General features: G+C 46.5%; 1 protein-coding gene and 1 pseudogene across 1 annotated transcript; one reads left to right on the forward strand and one right to left on the reverse strand.

The window, feature by feature from the left end:
- Positions 1 to 49: 49 nt before the first annotated feature.
- On the reverse strand, positions 50 to 13953 carry LOC136514878 (ALBINO3-like protein 1, chloroplastic). The gene is made up of 12 exons (XM_066508586.1): positions 13457 to 13953; positions 11740 to 11850; positions 10630 to 10704; positions 9894 to 9954; positions 9625 to 9698; positions 9422 to 9526; positions 8572 to 8679; positions 2602 to 2705; positions 1444 to 1662; positions 883 to 1027; positions 711 to 803; positions 50 to 588 (listed from the first exon to the last, which is right to left on the reverse strand). Exons 1-12 carry the CDS (start codon positions 13778 to 13780, stop codon positions 496 to 498), a joined length of 1512 nt encoding a protein of 503 aa, XP_066364683.1. The 5' UTR covers positions 13781 to 13953; the 3' UTR covers positions 50 to 495.
- A 2093-nt stretch (positions 13954 to 16046) lies between these two features.
- On the forward strand, positions 16047 to 16934 carry LOC136513904 (probable amidase At4g34880; annotated as a pseudogene).
- Positions 16935 to 17065: the final 131 nt, after the last annotated feature.

Raw genomic sequence — 17065 nt, forward strand, 5'->3', positions numbered from 1 at the left:
CAAGACAGCACGGTGATGTTGCTTCGCAATCTTTCGACAGACATCATCATGCATTCCAAAATTATTGTCACGAGGTGCGCTTATCGAATTGCACGGTCAAAATCAGGCGAGGATGGGAGATTTACATTTATTACAGCCACCTTGCATCCATCCCATCCCAGCTGGACAACGTACTCTTTTGAGATGTCAAATCCTTTCATCCACTCCTATATGCTTCACATAACCTACAGTACAGCCACAAATTCTAGGAAAAAAAGGTCCTAGACCTAGAGCGTGGTTTCTGGTTTGAAACAATTTTGCCTCCTGTTGCATCTTCGTGTGATTCTTGACTCTCCTGTAGCTGTTCGTGAAACTATTGCTCACTATCTCACAGCTATACCCTACCGTGGATTCAGAATCAGAACAGCGTGTCGACGAAGCAGATACGCCTGAGCCACTGATTTTCAGTGAACACATCAAAGCAGTAGAACGGCCAGCGTTGCTAACATCCACTCTCTATACTGCATCATTTCCATTCTCTCGGTCCGTTAATTTGTGGGCATCCGGTGAGACAGGTTTGCTTACTGAGGAGTGATCGTCAGCTGCTTCCTGAAATTCATAAACAACCGAATAGGGATGAAACTTTTAGTCTTTCCATGGATGCTCAGAAGTCAAAACAACCTTCTTGCGTTTTCATAATGGAAGACACATTGTCAGAAGCAACAGCATACCTTTTCTGAGGATAAATGCTGAGCCTTTTCATTTCTACTATGGTTGACTCCACCATTGCTATTAGTTACGATCGGTCCATTTTCATGAGACTCCTGTTTAATATTCATTATCAGTCAATAGGACTTCACCTGCTGAAATAAACCATATAAAAGTAACAAAAATAGAGACTACCTGTTGATCTTTTTTGTCCCCAGAAGACGCATCAGAATTTTGTGTTTCATCTAGGAAGCTAGATTCAGAACTTGACTGTTCTGATTGTTTTGCTTGTCCCAGAACCTCTTTTCTCCTTGATTCTTCCTCCTTTAGTTTCCTAAATCTGAACACAAGACAAAAGGCATGCAGAGTTGGAAAAATCAATTTTTATCAACTTACATTTTTTTTCTTCCTGTCAGATTCATCGACCTTATTTTAGAGTAGAAATAAAAAGTATAGGTTTCAATTGTAAATAAGCACAACCATAAGCTAAATGTGGCACAGAATAAATTAAATACCCATGACACTACAGTGCCAAAATATAAGTGGCAGCATGCATCTGACCCTATGTTCGAGTCAACCATTGGGTCCCAGAATTATCACCAAACATTGGATTCTGCATCTGTCCATAGTAAATGGAATTTCATTTCATAATATTCCAATCAGACTTATCCTAGTGTGCATTGTTGCAAGGATCCTGGTCCTGGATCCAATAATTCACTGGCCATGAATTTAGTGTTGCAATAGTACAGGCATTACCTTTCACCACGTTGTGGCCCACTTGGTTTCGGGTCTTGGCTGGGCTGGGGTTTACTAAGTTTAGGGAGAGGTTCACTCTGAACAGTAGATTCATTCTTCTGAACAGTAGTCGATTCTTCTCTTGAGAGTTTGTCAATATATTCTTCGACAGGATTTTTTGCACCTCCAAGCTTTTGAAGCCACACTTGTTGTGCAGTACTGAGGATATTATTTGTAAGCCTGCAGGAAAGTGGTAACTTATGAATGCCATAAGTAAATATAAAAGATAACAAGAAAACAAAACAGAAAACAAGCGACATTTGGTAAAATTTATCACATAAGTGAATATAAAATTAGAACAGTTACAATTAAAACAGGAAAAATGTGAAGAATTTATTTTCAATTATAGAGCATGCTATATGCTGGACAAAACTAGTATACCAACCTTTTAGTTGTATGGGTTTATAAGACAATCAATGGCTACATCTACCTTTGAGCAAAAGCAAGTTTTACAAATATTTAGCAGTCAAGCATATTCCGACTTATTAAAGGCAATACTGATAAATATTTTGATTATTTGGAGGAACTGTATTAATGGAACCTGCAACTAATCATAATAAATAGAGTAAAGGGCGTACCCAGTGCAGAGAGCTCCCGCTCTGTGCAGGGTCTGGGGAAGGGTGTCAGTGGCAAGCCTTACCCTCGCCTGTGCAATGCGAGGAGACCGCGACTCGAACCCGGGACCTTCCGGTCACAAGCGGTAAGACTCTACCGCTTGCACCAGGCCCGCCCTTCAATCATAATAAATAGAGTGATTCTGATTAAATGGTTGAACTGCATTGATAGTCAGGACTCAGGAAGCAGTCAATATATAAATGTACTCAAGCTTTCAAAGTCAAAAGCAACAGCAAAACACTGGCGGTGTTTTCATTAACCATGGGGAATTGAGCAACGGCTCACAGGTCATGTGAGTCTCTCTCCCTCCCTCCCTCCCTCTGTCTTCTCTCTTCTAAAGGGATGGGTACTCTCCTCCGAGTTCGAGTTTTGTGTACATACATAGCAATTGGGATATAGCAGGCCCAGCTCAATCAGTAATGCCACCGCAGCACAAGGGTATGCAGTACTGGGACTCTGGATCATTTAAGTAAAATCGAAGTTCAATTTGTAAAACACACTTACCAGTACAGACCTAGTCCAGAAGGCACTGAAAGAGCAAAATAACCAACTAGCAATGGTAAGAACTTTGTTACAGCCTGAGCACCTTGTTGGTTAGGATCATTGCTCTACAAAACAATAACATGCCAAACAGCATGTTAGGGACTTCAAAATAGCAGAAGTTGGGCTACTGATGTATACTTGTGTCAGGCATAAAAAAAGAGAGTAAACCCTCAATATTGAAGCTTTCTCAATTCCCCAGTTCTTTTCCTTGAATAATGAGAATTGAAAATTTTGGAAAACATTACTACAATACAGATCTTTAATAGTGTGTTCAATTTGAGGTGTGTCTATCATGGGTTCATAGGTCATTCTACAAATTTTGCTGGGATCACATGTCCTTATTTTACACTAATCTGTCAGGGTGGGTGGGTAACAGATCTACCAATTCCACTCCTCAAACCAAACAAGTAGGTCAGATAATCAGATTCAGAGGTAGGCTAAGGAACATTGCTCCTAGTCTTTATCATGTAACCATTATACATTAGTTCGGACACATGATCAAGACAGTTACAATGCTGAATCACTCCAAAGTAGGTGATCGGAATACACGTAATCAATGTTGAAAGTAAGTAGCTAGACAAGTAGAATTTCTCCTGCCAGAGGGCAGCTTGGCACTTAGCCGCTTGATTGCATTATATAGGAATAGCAAACTTGGGATACAAGAAGTTCTCAACTACTACAGCATATTCTAGTGCATAAAGTAGATGCTAGCTTGGATGCTAAGGCACCTGAAAACAGCTAGACAGTGAATAGTAACTAGCCTAGACAGTGAATTGGTAAATAGCTAAGTAGATAACTAGATACATTGGGTAAGCACTAGGCTAAACCCTCAATTCTCCCCCTTAGCCTTGTGCCCTGCCTTGGGGATGATCTGCCTCAGATCAATTCTCTCCCTCATCTCTTCAAATTTGGCTCTACCCAAGGATTTGGTGAGAATGTCTGCAAGCTGATCAGTAGTTGAGATGTGGTCGGCCTTGATGCTTCCATCTTCCAGGCAGCTGCGGATGAAGTGGTACTTGATCCTGATGTGCTTGCTCCTCTCATGGAAGACTGGGTTTTTGGCCAGAGCGAGGGCTGACTTGCTATCCACCTTCAGCTCCACCACCTCGACATGCCTGCCGAGGAGCTCTGCTAGCAGCCTTGAGAGCCACAGAGCCTGAGTTGCAGCAGTAGAGGTGGCAATGTACTCTGCTTCGCAGCTGGAGAGCGCCACCACCTTCTGCTTGATTGATTGCCAGCTGACCAAGCAATTGCCGAGGAAGAAGAGTGTTCCGCTCGTGCTCTTGCTTGTGTCGATGCCGCCGGCGAGGTCGCTGTCGCAGTAGCCGACGAAGCGAGCGGTGCCGGGCGTCTTGGTGAAGTGCAAACCGTAGTCGAGCGTGCCAGCGACATAGCGGAGGATGCGCTTGACAGCTTGCTGATGCTCCACCGTAGGCCGCTCCATGAACCGGCTGACGAAGCCGACGGCGAACGCCAAATCGGGGCGAGTGTGCACCAGGTAGCGTAGACTGCCTATGAGGCGCCGGTAGTGCGTGGGGTCGACCTCCGCCGCCGTGCTGTGTCTACTAAGCCTCAGCCGCTCCTCCATTGGAGTGTGGGCAGGGTTGTAGCCAGCCATTCCACCAAGCTCCAGGATCCGCTTAGCGTAATGTATCTGACGGAGGGTGATGCCATTGGCATCTTGATTCACCTCGACGCCGAGGTAGAAGCTGAGGAGGCCGAGGTCACTCATGTCGAAGATCCTCTTCATCTGTGCCTTGAACGCCTCCACTTCTCGATCCTCCGCGCCGGTGATGATCAGGTCGTCGACGTAGACGCCGACGAGCAGGACAGAGCGTCCACTGCCCTGGAGGTACATCGCCGCCTCATGAGCGCTATGCTGGAAGCCCATGTCCTTGAACCTGGCGTCCAGCTTGGCGTTCCAGGCGCGTGGAGCCTACCATGGGCCGTAAAGGGCCTTGCAGAGGCGGTAGACCTTCCCCTCTTCTCCGGCGACGGCGAAGCCGGGCGGCTGCTGCACGTATACCTCCTCCTTGAGGTCGTCGTTGAGGAAGGCCGATTTGACATCCATGTGATGGACGCGCCAGCCTTCTTGAGCCGCCAGCGCGAGGACTGTCCGGATTCCATGCGCGCCACTGGAGCGAACGCGTCGTCGTAGTCCACCCCTTCTTGCTGGACGAAGCCGCGCACCACGAGTCTTGCCTTGTGCTTGGTCACCGCGCCCAGCTCATCTTTCTTGAGCTTGAATACCCATTTCAGGGTGATGGGCCGATGGCCAGCAGGGAGCGGCACCAGCTCCCAAGTTCGGTTGCGCTCCACCGCCTTGAGCTCTTGCTCCATTGCCGCCCACCATGCCGGATCATCCTTGGCCTCGGCGTAGTTGGTAGGCTCGCCGGCGTGTGTGAGGTGCAGCTCGGCAAAGAGGCGTTGAGGCGGCGAAGGTGGAGGATGGTCGCCGATGATGTCCGTCATCGTGCGGTACCGCAGCGGCTCGTCGTAGTAGTAGGCGTCGAGTCTGTCTTCATCATCCTCTAGTGGAGTGGCAAACTCCACTTGGTCACCAGCCACAGTTGCTGCCGCTAGTGATGATGGTGAAGCAGTAGGAGTAGCAGGAGACGCTGGTGGTGGCGTTGGCAAGGCTGGCTAGGGCGCTGGAGGAGCGACTGCTGCTGCCGATGTCCCTCCGGGCTCCCCCGGACTTGGTGATGGCGAGCGCGGTGCAGAGTGATGACGCCGACGATGTAGCTCCGGCCGCCACTGGAGAAGCACCTTGTGCTCCCCCGGCTCCTCCAGTCTCCCAATACTCGACGATGAAGTTGCTTGCTGCCGAGGCCGAGCTGCCGGCGTCCGGAGTGGACCAGTCCCAACCGCGCCCTTCGTCGAAGATGACGTCGCGGCTGATCTTGACACGCTGCATCACTGGGTCCAGGATGCGGTACGCCTTGGCTCCCTCCGCGTACCCGATGAAGACGCCGGTCTTGCTGCGGTCATCAAGCTTGCGGAGCTGCCCTAGGTCCTTGGTGTAGGCGACGCAGCCAAACGTCTTCAGGTGGCCGACCGCCGACGTGCGCCCGTGCCAGGACTAGTAGGGGGTCTTGCCCTGCAAGCTCCGCGTCGGCTAGCGATTGAGCAGATGGACTGCCATCATCACTGCCTCCCCCAAAACTTGGCTGGCATCCTCCTCTGCTTTAGCAGCGCTCGAGCCGTGGCCACCACGGTCTGGTTCCGGCGTTCCACCACGCCGTTTTGTTGCGGCAAGTGAGGCGCCGAGAAATGGCGTTGGATGCCCTCTCCTACGCAGTAGTTGGCGAACTCCGCGACGGTGAACTCGCCGCCATTGTCGGTGCGTAGCACCCGGAGCTTGCAGCCGCTCTCCTCCGCCGCGGCCTGGACCTTCTTGATGGCATCCGCGGTAGCAGGACAGCCCACATGAAGCGAGGCGCGTCGTCCACCATCAGGAGGAAGTAGCGCCGCCCTCCTGGAGTCGCCGGCGTCACGAGCCCACAAAGGTCACCGTGGACGAGCTCCAGTTGCTCCTGCGCGCAGAACTAGGCCTACTGAGGGAAGGGGCGCCGGCGTTGCTTCATCGTGACGCAGGTGTCGCAGACTTGCTCGGCGTGCTTGATCACCGGTAGGCCGCGCACCATGGCCTGATGCAGCGCCTCGAAGTGGAGGTGGCCGAACCATGCATGCCAGCGCCAGGCGTCGTTATCCTTCCTCGCGGCGAGGGAGAGCGGCTTCGCGGCCTCAAGGTGGAGGACATAAAGGTGGCTGGGCCCGTGGTTCACTTTGACGAGGAGGTGCCCGTGGCAATCCCAGATGCGAAGAACGCCCTTGTCGATCTCCACCTTGGACCCGCCCTCATCGAGCTGGCCGAGGTTCATGATGGAGTTGCGCAGCGCCGGGATGAAGTAGACGCCGTGTAGGACTCGGTGCTCGCCGGTCTTGGCTTGGAACACAATCGAGCCGACGCCTTGAATCTCCAACCTTGACGTGTCGCCGAACCACACCGAGCCGCGAACAGAGGTGTCGAGGTCGGAGAAGAGCTCGCGACGGCCGGTCATGTGGTGGGTAGCGCCGCTGTCGAGGTACCAGCCATCCATCTTGTCCTCGCCGGAGCCGGTGTTGAGGAACGCGCGAGCTCGGGGTTCGTCGATGTCGAGGCTGGCGTCGGCCTTGGAGCAGAGGATGTCAACCTCTGTTTCCAACTCCAGGAAGCCGTGGGCGAGGAACACAGCCGCCTAGTCATCATCCACCTCCGCGAGATGCGCTGCGTCGCCAAGCTCGCGTCGGGGCTAAGGGCAGTCCTTCGCCCAGTGGCCGGCGTGGTGGAAGTTGAGGCAGATGTCGTCGCGGTTCGGCTTGCGTTCGCCACCGGCGCTACCAGCCTTCTCTGCTTGCCCGCCGCCGCCACGGTCGCCACGCTCTCCCTTGGGCTTCTGCTTCCTGCCGACGCGAGGTCATCGTCGGTGGTGGTCCTTGGACGAGCTGGACGAGCCGGAGCCGTCTCCTCCCTTCTTCTCCTTCTGCTGAGCGAGCCATTGCTCCTCGGTGTACATCAGCTTCCCGCCAACGGAGATGGGCTCGGATGGAGATTCTTCCTCGAGATCGTCCACCGTCTTCAGCCTTCCGACGACCTCCTCGATGGTGAGGTCCTAGAAGTCGAGGGTCTCGATCGCGATCTTTAGCTAGGCGTACTTCTTCAGCGCTGCTCAAAGAAGCTTCTCCACCGCCCGCTCCTCGTCGAGGTCCTTGTCGCCGTGGCAGGCCATCTGCTGCTTCAGCGCGGAGAGGCGGAAGGCGAAATCCTCGACCTGCTCAACGGGACGGAAGGCGAGGTTCTCCCACTCCTTGCGCAGCCGCTGCAACGTGGCGCGGCGAACGTGGTCGACGCCGATGCGTGCCGCAGCGATTGGAGTACCACGCCTCCTTGGCCGACGCCTTGTCCGCGAGCGGTGCGCCCATCTCCGGTGGTACTCCGACGATGATGGCCGCAAGCACGCGCCGGTCATCGTGGTACGGGAGGTTGCCGTACTCGATGGCGTCCCACAGCTGGCGCGCCTGCATCTTCACCTTCATGAGCAGGCTCCACTTGTGGTAGTTGGTCTTAGTCAGCATCGACCATGGCGTCCCCGTGCCGGAGTCCTTGTACACCGTCTGGATGGCCGCTGGTGACCTGCGACGGCCTCCGCATCCGCGACGGCACTCCGAAGATGGCGACGGGATCCGACGGCGCACCGGGCTCCACGACGGCTCCCTAGGCTGCCGCTCCAACTCCGCGCGTAGCACGGCGGCCGTGTTGGGCGCTGCCTGCCTGGCCGCCTCGATCGCCTACGCGTCTGCGACCTCTACCGCGGCCAGACACTGAGCGCGATCGGCGCCAAGATTGACCACCATCCCTCCGCTGGCGTTGTTGCCGGCGTTGGCGGCTGCGGCGGCTGCACGTAGAGCGCGCTCGATGGAGGTGGACATGGCCTCTGCTCTCACCTAAACCTGGCTCTAGATACCAATTGTTGAAAGTAAGTAGCTAGACAAGTGGAATTTCTCCTGCCAGAGGGTAGATTGGCACTTAGCCGCTTGATTGCATTATATAGGAATAGCAAACTTGGGATACAAGAAGTTCTCAACTACTACAGCATATTCTAGTGCATAAAGTAGATGCTAGCTTGGATGCTAAGGCACCTGAAAACAGCTAGACAGTGAATAGTAACTAGCCTAGATAGTGAATTGGTAAATAGCTAAGTAGATAACTAGATACATTGGGTAAGCACTAGGCTAAAACCTCAATCAATTTTTAGAACCACGACAAATAGATATAATTCAATCAGAAAACAAAATTTCCATGCAAATATTGAAGACCGAGATGCATGTGCTCCTAAAGTAGAATAGTACCTTAGTGAATAAACATGTTCAAAAGTTGCTAAAACTAACCTGTGGTGGCTGCATTACTTGAGTAGATATGTATTGTGAAATGACAAGAAGAACTGGTAACACAAGGTATGCCAAAGTGTCTGACCAGCCAAGAGGTGGATGACCATCCTACAATATCAGCAATTATACTGATGTCACAAATATAAAATGGACCCCATATTCTCCTGAAGTGCCGATCACCATTTTGAAACAGTCCTATCTAAATAAATACTTATATAGATCACCATAAGGCGTAAAGCAGAATTAACAGGCAAATTTCCAGGGTAGCAGAACTGCAGAACCTTAAATGTCAAAGTCACCATTTTAAAGCATCTACAGATTTCAAACAGGCACTAAAATCATGTTCAACCACAGTTTACTAACTTCAACACCAGCAAATAAAACCAAATTTGAACAAATCAACCAGACCTCAATTCCCTAGTCAAGATGAAAATTCGCCCATCCTAGGGTAATAAAACTCAATTGTTGTAAATCCTTCCAATATTTATGGAAAACACAATAGTGTTCAAACAGAGGATGCAATGATGTGTCACGCAATGTGCGCACAGGAAACTGAAACTGGACTAGTGAATTTTAGTTGTCATGAACTTCACTGCAGAACAGATCAATCTCGATGGAGGTAAATAATTGAGCATCACAGAAAATTCAATGTGATCCTTATCAATGTAAACTGCATGTAAAGTCAATGGAGCTCCAATAATTTAGTTGCACGACGCTGCTAAGTACAAGCAAACTTAAAAAAATATAAACTGAATATGTGAGTCAATGGAGCTCCAATAGTTCTGTTTCTGTGTACAAGGTAACAAATCCTATGGTACGGAACATCAACTTATTCATGATCAGTGCTTACAGTAAAAGGAAAAAGCCAGGATATTCCCTGGCCATTTTGTCGAGCAGCAATTGTTGTAGGACCAGCCAAAGAAGGTATCCAAAAAAAGCCTTCAGTCAGAAGTCCCTTTTTAATGAAGACACATACACATCAGGCAGAGAAAATGTAAACTGTTCAACGAAGAAGAATTGACAGTGACAGAATAGACGTTTCAGCATATCAACCTCATTAGCTACATTTGAGAGAGCTCTGTATAGACCAATCCAAACTGGTATTGTCACAAGGGTAGGCAAGCATCCTATTGAAGGAAAATGCCAAAGGAAGTACATGTGAATAACTAACAGAAGGATGTATACAAAACAGAAAAGGTAGCAATAGACAGTAAAAGTCTGAACCAAAATGACTAGACTTTCTATTAAGACTTGCTATCCATTGAGGATTGAGGAGCATCCACTGATAGGAAAAACATCAAGCATGGTAAATCAGAGCTAACCTGCAAGTGGGTTAACACCAGATAACTTGTATAAGCGAGCAGTTTCAAGTTGTATCCTTTCCTGGTAGAGCAAATAAATGATTTACAAACTCAAAGTTGTAACCAAAATCCATTTTTGTGGTCTAAAATGCACTTTATAACACCACTGCACTCTACGACAATTCTTAAGTGAGAGCCCTTCCAAGAAAGGTGAGATTTTGGAAGTAGAGTAGTCTATTTTAAATAGGGCTTGAATAAAATGTGCACTTTGCTATACCCCATGGGCAAAATTACCCCTGTTAGATTGATGTTATAATGGACTTTGAGATAAGCTATCAATACATCAAGATCTAATCACAACGCTTTCTTAAAAACATTGTAACAGCTTCGTGAGGAGAAAAACCGAGTAAAACGAGAAAAGTAGACCTTCCACTTGATAAGGACCTCAAATTACAGTGAAATAATATTTCAAGTACTGGTGATAAACTGACTGTAAGGTTTATCCTTACTGCCATACAGTGAACATTGAAGAATACAATGTAAGAACATGCAAAGTGGTCTGACATAAGAACATGTGCAGCGATCCAATATATATTATTTTATAGATCAATGGCTGTCCTCGGAAGAGATTGCTGCTGCTGCAGCAGCAACCACTCAGAAGCACCTAAAGCTGCTAGACACTGCTCAATGCAGCAACAACTGCAGCCACTGTGGAAAAATCACAACTGAGCATAGCCAACATGTAAAATATAATCACCTGATCACCAGCATATCGTTCTTGAATGGCCTTCACTTGAGGTTGCAGTGACCTCATTGCAAGTGCAGACTCAACCTATAAAAAAACAACATAACGTGCTATTTTCAATACTGGATTCAAAATGAAGATATAAAGCACATGCGCTGCTTATAGCAGCAAGTAGTAAATCTGCAAAACTTGAAGGCACATCTAACTATCTAAGCAACGTCCAGAAAATTGAAAAATTCAGTTGCAAAGATCTTTGCAGGAAAAATGAAATCTTCACATTTCAAAACAAGTGCTGCAAGACATGGTGATACTAAGAAACCATAAATGTAATAGTAATACCCTACTCAAATGTTAATGACATGGAACTTGTTAAAGTAATTCTCTTTTGCATCCTTCAAAGAAACAACCAGTAATTGCTGCCAACCAAAACACTTGTGTAAAAGGACGGCAACTAATGCCTAGTCAGGTGGTATGTACACAATTTTCAGAAAGGTAAAAACAACTAAACAATAGGTTTTTGAAAGGAGAATATTTCAGCTGGTTGGAACTTGCAAGTGTATGGCTTTAATTTTATAGCATTTATCAGTAGTGGGTAATGCTTGAATGCCGAACTTAATCCATATAAGGCCCAGTCTCATTAATTGTCTGACTCAGAGAGCAGGCAATTCATCTCCCAAGGAAAACCATGTGTTTCACATTTCTCTACCCACAGTTCCAGCATTAAAGTTTCTGCCAGAAAGAACCAATACAAAGTATGAACTCATTCATTAACTACTTGATAGGATATCTTTGAAGATAACCGTGTAAGCAGAAGAAAGAAAATACTGACCCAAGGCCAAATATGCAGGACACATGTATAATCAAATATCGATAAATATCTCGATAAAATTTGCTGAGCTGCAGTTGAGCAGAAGTACACCAATAAGAGCAACCATGCCCAGGAAAACAGTATCCCTTCACTATTGAACTTTGAATAGCCTTTATGGCAACCTACATTCAACTACATAACAATGCATCCTGACTGTAGATTCTCCTAGTGGTCGAGTTTCTTTTCTTTTCTTTCTTTTTTTTGGGTGGGGGTGGGGGGTATCCTGACTGTAGAAGCATAGCATAGAGACTCACCTGCTTCTTTGTTAGAGGAAATGTAGCTGCCTTAACAAGAACAGTGAGGAGAATGATTGCAAAGCCATATGAATAAGGAACATGGAGAGCTGATAGACCATCTTTCAGAACCTGCCAATGGGGAAATGTGTAGAAAGTGTGACACAAACTCTATAAAAATATCAGAGGAAGGCACAGACGGAGAATAAGCATATGTCTATATGCACATAATGGAAAAATATATTATAATAATTATCAATAAGTTCATAATATAACTACTAGAGGGATCACTTATACAGTTATATGATCGTATGCACAAACATGAAGGAAAATGGGACACAAATACTGATTCTCTCTTCATCTTATTTCTAAACAGTAGCTACAAGTACTAACTAATTAGGATTTGAAAAGGTCAAATTGACTAACAGTTAGTCAAAGTACATGCGCCTTTAGTCTACAAAAGTTGCATCCATAGATTAGTGTTTGAAAAAACTTTTTATATGATACTGATAGCAGTTCACAATATGTTGTAAGAAATTAATGTTCAAAGCATACATTTCATCTTCTATAGCTAACGATCTTTTTATTGGTAATTACAACAGCAAAACATGGTACTTCCGTTCTCAAGAGTCAAAGAAGCATGAGTACATAAATTATTGTGTGCTTCAAACACATTAATCAGCAACAGTTGCAATTAACTGAACACCAATTGTTGCATGCAGTCATTTCCTTTTCTCAGAAACACAATTGATCCTTATCCCTCAGTCCATATTCCTGCCTAGCGGTACTCTTGACAACTTAATCTCAACTGATGTGCTTGAAGCATGGATGTTAGGGGAAGTTTTTTTTTTATTATTTTTGAAAAGTCAAACAAGTTGGTTCTTATAAATCCCTCGAGGCTCTCAAGGACTGTAGCAATTACTAATATCAGTATCAACACTGTCTGCAGGAGTGCAGGTCTAAATCAGAGTCATTGAAATAATGATGTCAATGTATCTTCATAGCAAAATATATAGGTAGGAGTTTGAACAACCATTGGAATAGCAAAACCTTGGCTTCATAGCTAAACAAAAAATTTAATCGAAATCTGAACCAGGAAATATACTGATAAGTCATCCGTGAAGATATTGCCTAGTGGCATGCATACTATTGCGGAGTTGTTGGCGGCCTAGGTGTCTAAACCTGCAACAACCCTTCAACTGAACCAAATACCACCTAAGGGTCGGTACTCTCCACAACATCCCACTATTTTTATTAAAAAAATGATAGCACTGAAGTGGGGTGTTGAGAAAATAATTGCGGTGCCTCAAGTGGTTGTTCAGAAAAGCTAGTCCAGAGAATACCAGGGCCACATTAAATATTTCGGAGCACGTTCAGAAAGCATAAACGCACCTTCCCAACAACAACATAGAATACCTTAGCTAGACTCTGCAGGCAACGCACAATGTAAGCAAGTTCTTAGTAGATTCCAGCTAACACTCGTACTGTCGTCGTGCCATAGCATTTTGAACGCAAAAATGGGGTGGGTGTCACCGTCACCTCACAGTCACAGTTACCCAAAATCTCAAAAACAAAATTCAAAAACGAAAAACAAAATAGAGGAGACGCGTCCGCACACGGCACGGGGAAGCAGCAGCGACTCACGCTACCGCGGCATAAACCCCCGAGTCAATTGCAGCTGGAACCGAGGCACGGGATCACATCGCACGCGAAGCGGTGGCGGCGGCCGAGAACGCACCTTGAGCACGGTCTCCATGGAGTTGGTGATGCCGGAGAGCCAGTCCCCGGCGGTGGCCTCCTTGGTCCCGCCGTCCGCAGCCGTCACGACGGGCTCCGCGGAGACGGCGGCGTCCGCGACGGTGTAGAGGAACGCCTCGACGCGGCCGAGCAGGTCGCCGGCGTCGGCGGGGCCGAGCGCGGCGACCGGGCGGAGGCGAGAGCGGGAGCGGAGGCCGGGCCGAGCGGAGAAGCCCCGCGGCGAGGGCAGGGGCAGGGCTAGGGTTTGAGGGCAACCCGGGAGGTGGAGGTGGAGGTGGAGGTGGAGGTGGGAGGGCGCGGCCATTGGAGTTGGAGAGGGGGACGCACGCGGGCGGCGAGGCGGTAGACCGGCCCGGGCACAGCGAGAGCGAGCGAGTGGCGAGTCCAACTGCAAGTGGGGCGGCACGGGACGGGCACGCCACGACACGGAGGCACCGAGGCAGAGGCGCAGAGCAAAGCGACGACGGATTTTGTAGCAGGAGCCGCAAGGCGAGCAGTGGAGTGGACTGACTAGGGAACAGTGTTTCGATACGGAAGGCAACGCAACGCTTGGTGCGGATACGCACGTGGGCCCGTGGTGGTGGCCTGGTGGAGCGCGTCGGGGGCGTGGGCCCCGCGGTTGACGGGTGAGCCTGGTCAGCCTAAGGTAACTTAGGGTCTGTTTAGATTCCAAAAAATTTTAGACAGTATCCGTTATATCGAATTTTGCGGCACATGTATAAAGTACTAAATGTAGACGAAAAAAAAACTAATTGCACAGTTGGGTGAAAAATCGCGAGACGAAACTTTTGAACCTAATTAGTCCATAATTAGACACTAATTGCCAAATACAAATGAAAGTACTACAGTAGCTAAAATCCAAAAATTTTAAATCTAAACGGGGCCTTACTCAATTTTAGCGAAAGTCCATTTTTCCTCCTCGAACTTTCAAACCGGGCAAAACACGTCCCTTAACTTTTAAAATCATTCATCTTACCTTCCTGGCCATGATATAAGCGGTTTTGAATGTGGTTTTGTCTTTTTCTTTTTTATTTATTTCGACTGAAACTTTGAAAACTCATAGTAAATCACAGAAAAATTATAAAACGGAAAATTCAATTTTGTTGGACTCCACATGAATAGATCTACATAGTAAACATATAATATGGTATGGTTTAGTATAAAGTTGTTGATATGGCTTTAGATTTATGATTTTCTGTAATTAAATGGAATAATTCATAGCTGCAGTTTCTATTGTCCAATTGTGGGGGTATGGCCCCCAAGACGTGGGCCGCACCGTCGGAGGTGGCCCGGCCCACAAGATCAAGGCGTGCACGGCGCTGCTCGGCGTGCACCGCAAGACATTGTATAGTACTAAATAGGATACTTTACGTGTAACCCTGCCCCTCCAGAGTATATAAGGAGAGGCAGGGGTCCTCTACTCAACATCATGTATTCAATACAATACACCAAAGACACAGGACGTAGGGTATTACGTCGATCAGACGGCCCGAACCTGTCTAAATCGTTGTCTATGCGCCTTGTGTCACCATCCGGTTCCTGATTACGCACATCCCCATCGACAAATCTACCATCATGGGATACCCCTCGGTGAACTGCCGACGATATTCTGTCGACACCAATTATGGTGAAATTTTTTATGGTGGGCTAATTATTGTATGATTAAACTGTAGTAAAAATTTTATACTTTATTGTATCATGTATAACTTAGTTATAGATTTTATTTAGGTTTATGCTTGTTAAATATAAATAAATCTATAACTAAGTTATACATGATCGAATAAGTATGAAATTTTTACTACAATTCAATCATACAATAATTAGCCTACCATAAAAATTTCATCGCAATTGGACTATAGAAACTGTAGCTATGAATTATTCCAATTAATTACATAAAAGCATAGATCTAAAGCCACAATAAAAACTTTGTACTAAACCATACCATATTATATATTCACTGTGTAGATCTACTCATGTGTAGTGCAACAAAATTGGATTTCCCGTTTTATGATTTTTCTATGATTTACTATGATTTTTCAAAGATTTAGCCGAAATAAATAAAAAGAAAAAGACAAAACCACCTTCAAAACCGCTTATAACAGGGTCAAGGAGCTAAGATGAACGGTTTTAAAAGTTGAAGGAGGTGTTTTGCCCACTTTTGAAGTTCAGGGAGGAAAAACGGACTTTCGCGAAAGTTGAGGGAGGTAATATGAACTTTTTCGTTCTATATATGGATGGATGAATTAGACTGTAAACCTGAGATATTGGGCCACTCGTCATGATGTCGAGTGGGCCCAGGCACCCAGCGGCCGATCTAGGCATGGTCTTTTCTTCGGTGTATTGACTATTGAGATTCGAGTACAAAATGATGTTTGAGTAAAGGTGAGTTATTAGTTGCCCTTTTCGCTTGAGCTTATTATCCTGGCTTATCAATCATGGTACAGTGTTTTTTTCACACAGCAAATCAACTTTAGCCGGCTTATCAACCGTAAAAACCACCGGGCGAACAACATGAGAATAAGGTGGTTTTGGTCTGTTGTGTGAGCTTATTTTAGCTTCTCTTTGGACTAATGGGATCCAGGGTGAAGACAATTATAAGGCTTTGTTTATCTGAAAATGATCAATCAATGAATTACTTGAAGGAGAAATTACTGTATAGATATATAGTATTTATTTATTCATTCATTGCTATTGATGATCCTTTACTATTATATATAGGAGCTTTTGCTTACCCTGAATGATGTAACAAAACTGACAGTAAAATGGGTGCCATCTTGGTAGACAGCCTTGAGATACCAAGCATGAAGTTTCTTCAAAAAAAAAAAAAAGATACCAAGCATGAGTGTCATTAATGATGCAGAGCAAAGTGGCGAGCGTGCTCTTATGCTTTGCTGAATTCAAGCTGTCCCTCAACTCCTACTTATCTGAGCTGACCACTTCACCTGTTAGATCATTATCAGACATAATTGAATTCAACAAAAAGCACCCCGTTGAGGTAAATATTGCTCACAGGAAGGATTTCATTTTCATATATAATTATCATGCACATCTAATTTCCTATGTATTTTCGTTGAACATAAACATACAATTATTGCAAAATTGGTCACAGGGAAGGATGGCTGAATTTGGACAAGATAATCTGAAGCAACCAGTGGCATTGGTCCAACTGAGGAGCGTGCTATTTTGAAACTGAACAAACTGTGCAAAAGAGGCCTTGAGAATTATAATGCAAGATAATCAACTGGATGCAATTGTAGCCCCCGGTGCATCTGCTCACGGCCTGCTTGCGATTGGTGGTTATCCGGCAATAAGTGTTCTCGCTGGATATGCTGCAAATGGTCCCTCTTGCAATCGGCTTCGGAGGGTTGAAAGGATCGGAGCCGAAGCTTGTTGAGATATCATTTGAGCAGGCATCGAAAGTAAGGAAACATCCGTCGCTGCAGCATTCTGTCCTTTGAACGTAACTACGGCAGTATTTTTCTTTAACTTTGAGAAAACATTTATTTAGGTAAACACGCATGTATCTAATGCTAAAACATTAATTGTTTGTGCCTCTAACCAAACTCTTTGAACTCAAGCATTTTATACC

The sequence above is a fragment of the Miscanthus floridulus genome, chromosome 2 (genome assembly GCF_019320115.1).
Source record: "Miscanthus floridulus cultivar M001 chromosome 2, ASM1932011v1, whole genome shotgun sequence".
Classification (NCBI taxonomy): domain Eukaryota; kingdom Viridiplantae; phylum Streptophyta; class Magnoliopsida; order Poales; family Poaceae; genus Miscanthus; species Miscanthus floridulus.

Coding starts and splice junctions, on each gene's coding strand:
- LOC136514878 (XM_066508586.1), bottom strand. CDS start 13,780: ATGGCCGCGCCCTCCCACCTCCACCTCCACCTCCACCTCCACCTCCCG. Junction 10,705..11,739: donor TTCCTCTAACAAAGAAGCAG/GTGAGTCTCTAT, acceptor GTTTTTTTATAG/GTTGAGTCTGCACTTGCAAT. Junction 9,955..10,629: donor AACGATATGCTGGTGATCAG/GTGATTATATTT, acceptor TTGCTCTACCAG/GAAAGGATACAACTTGAAAC.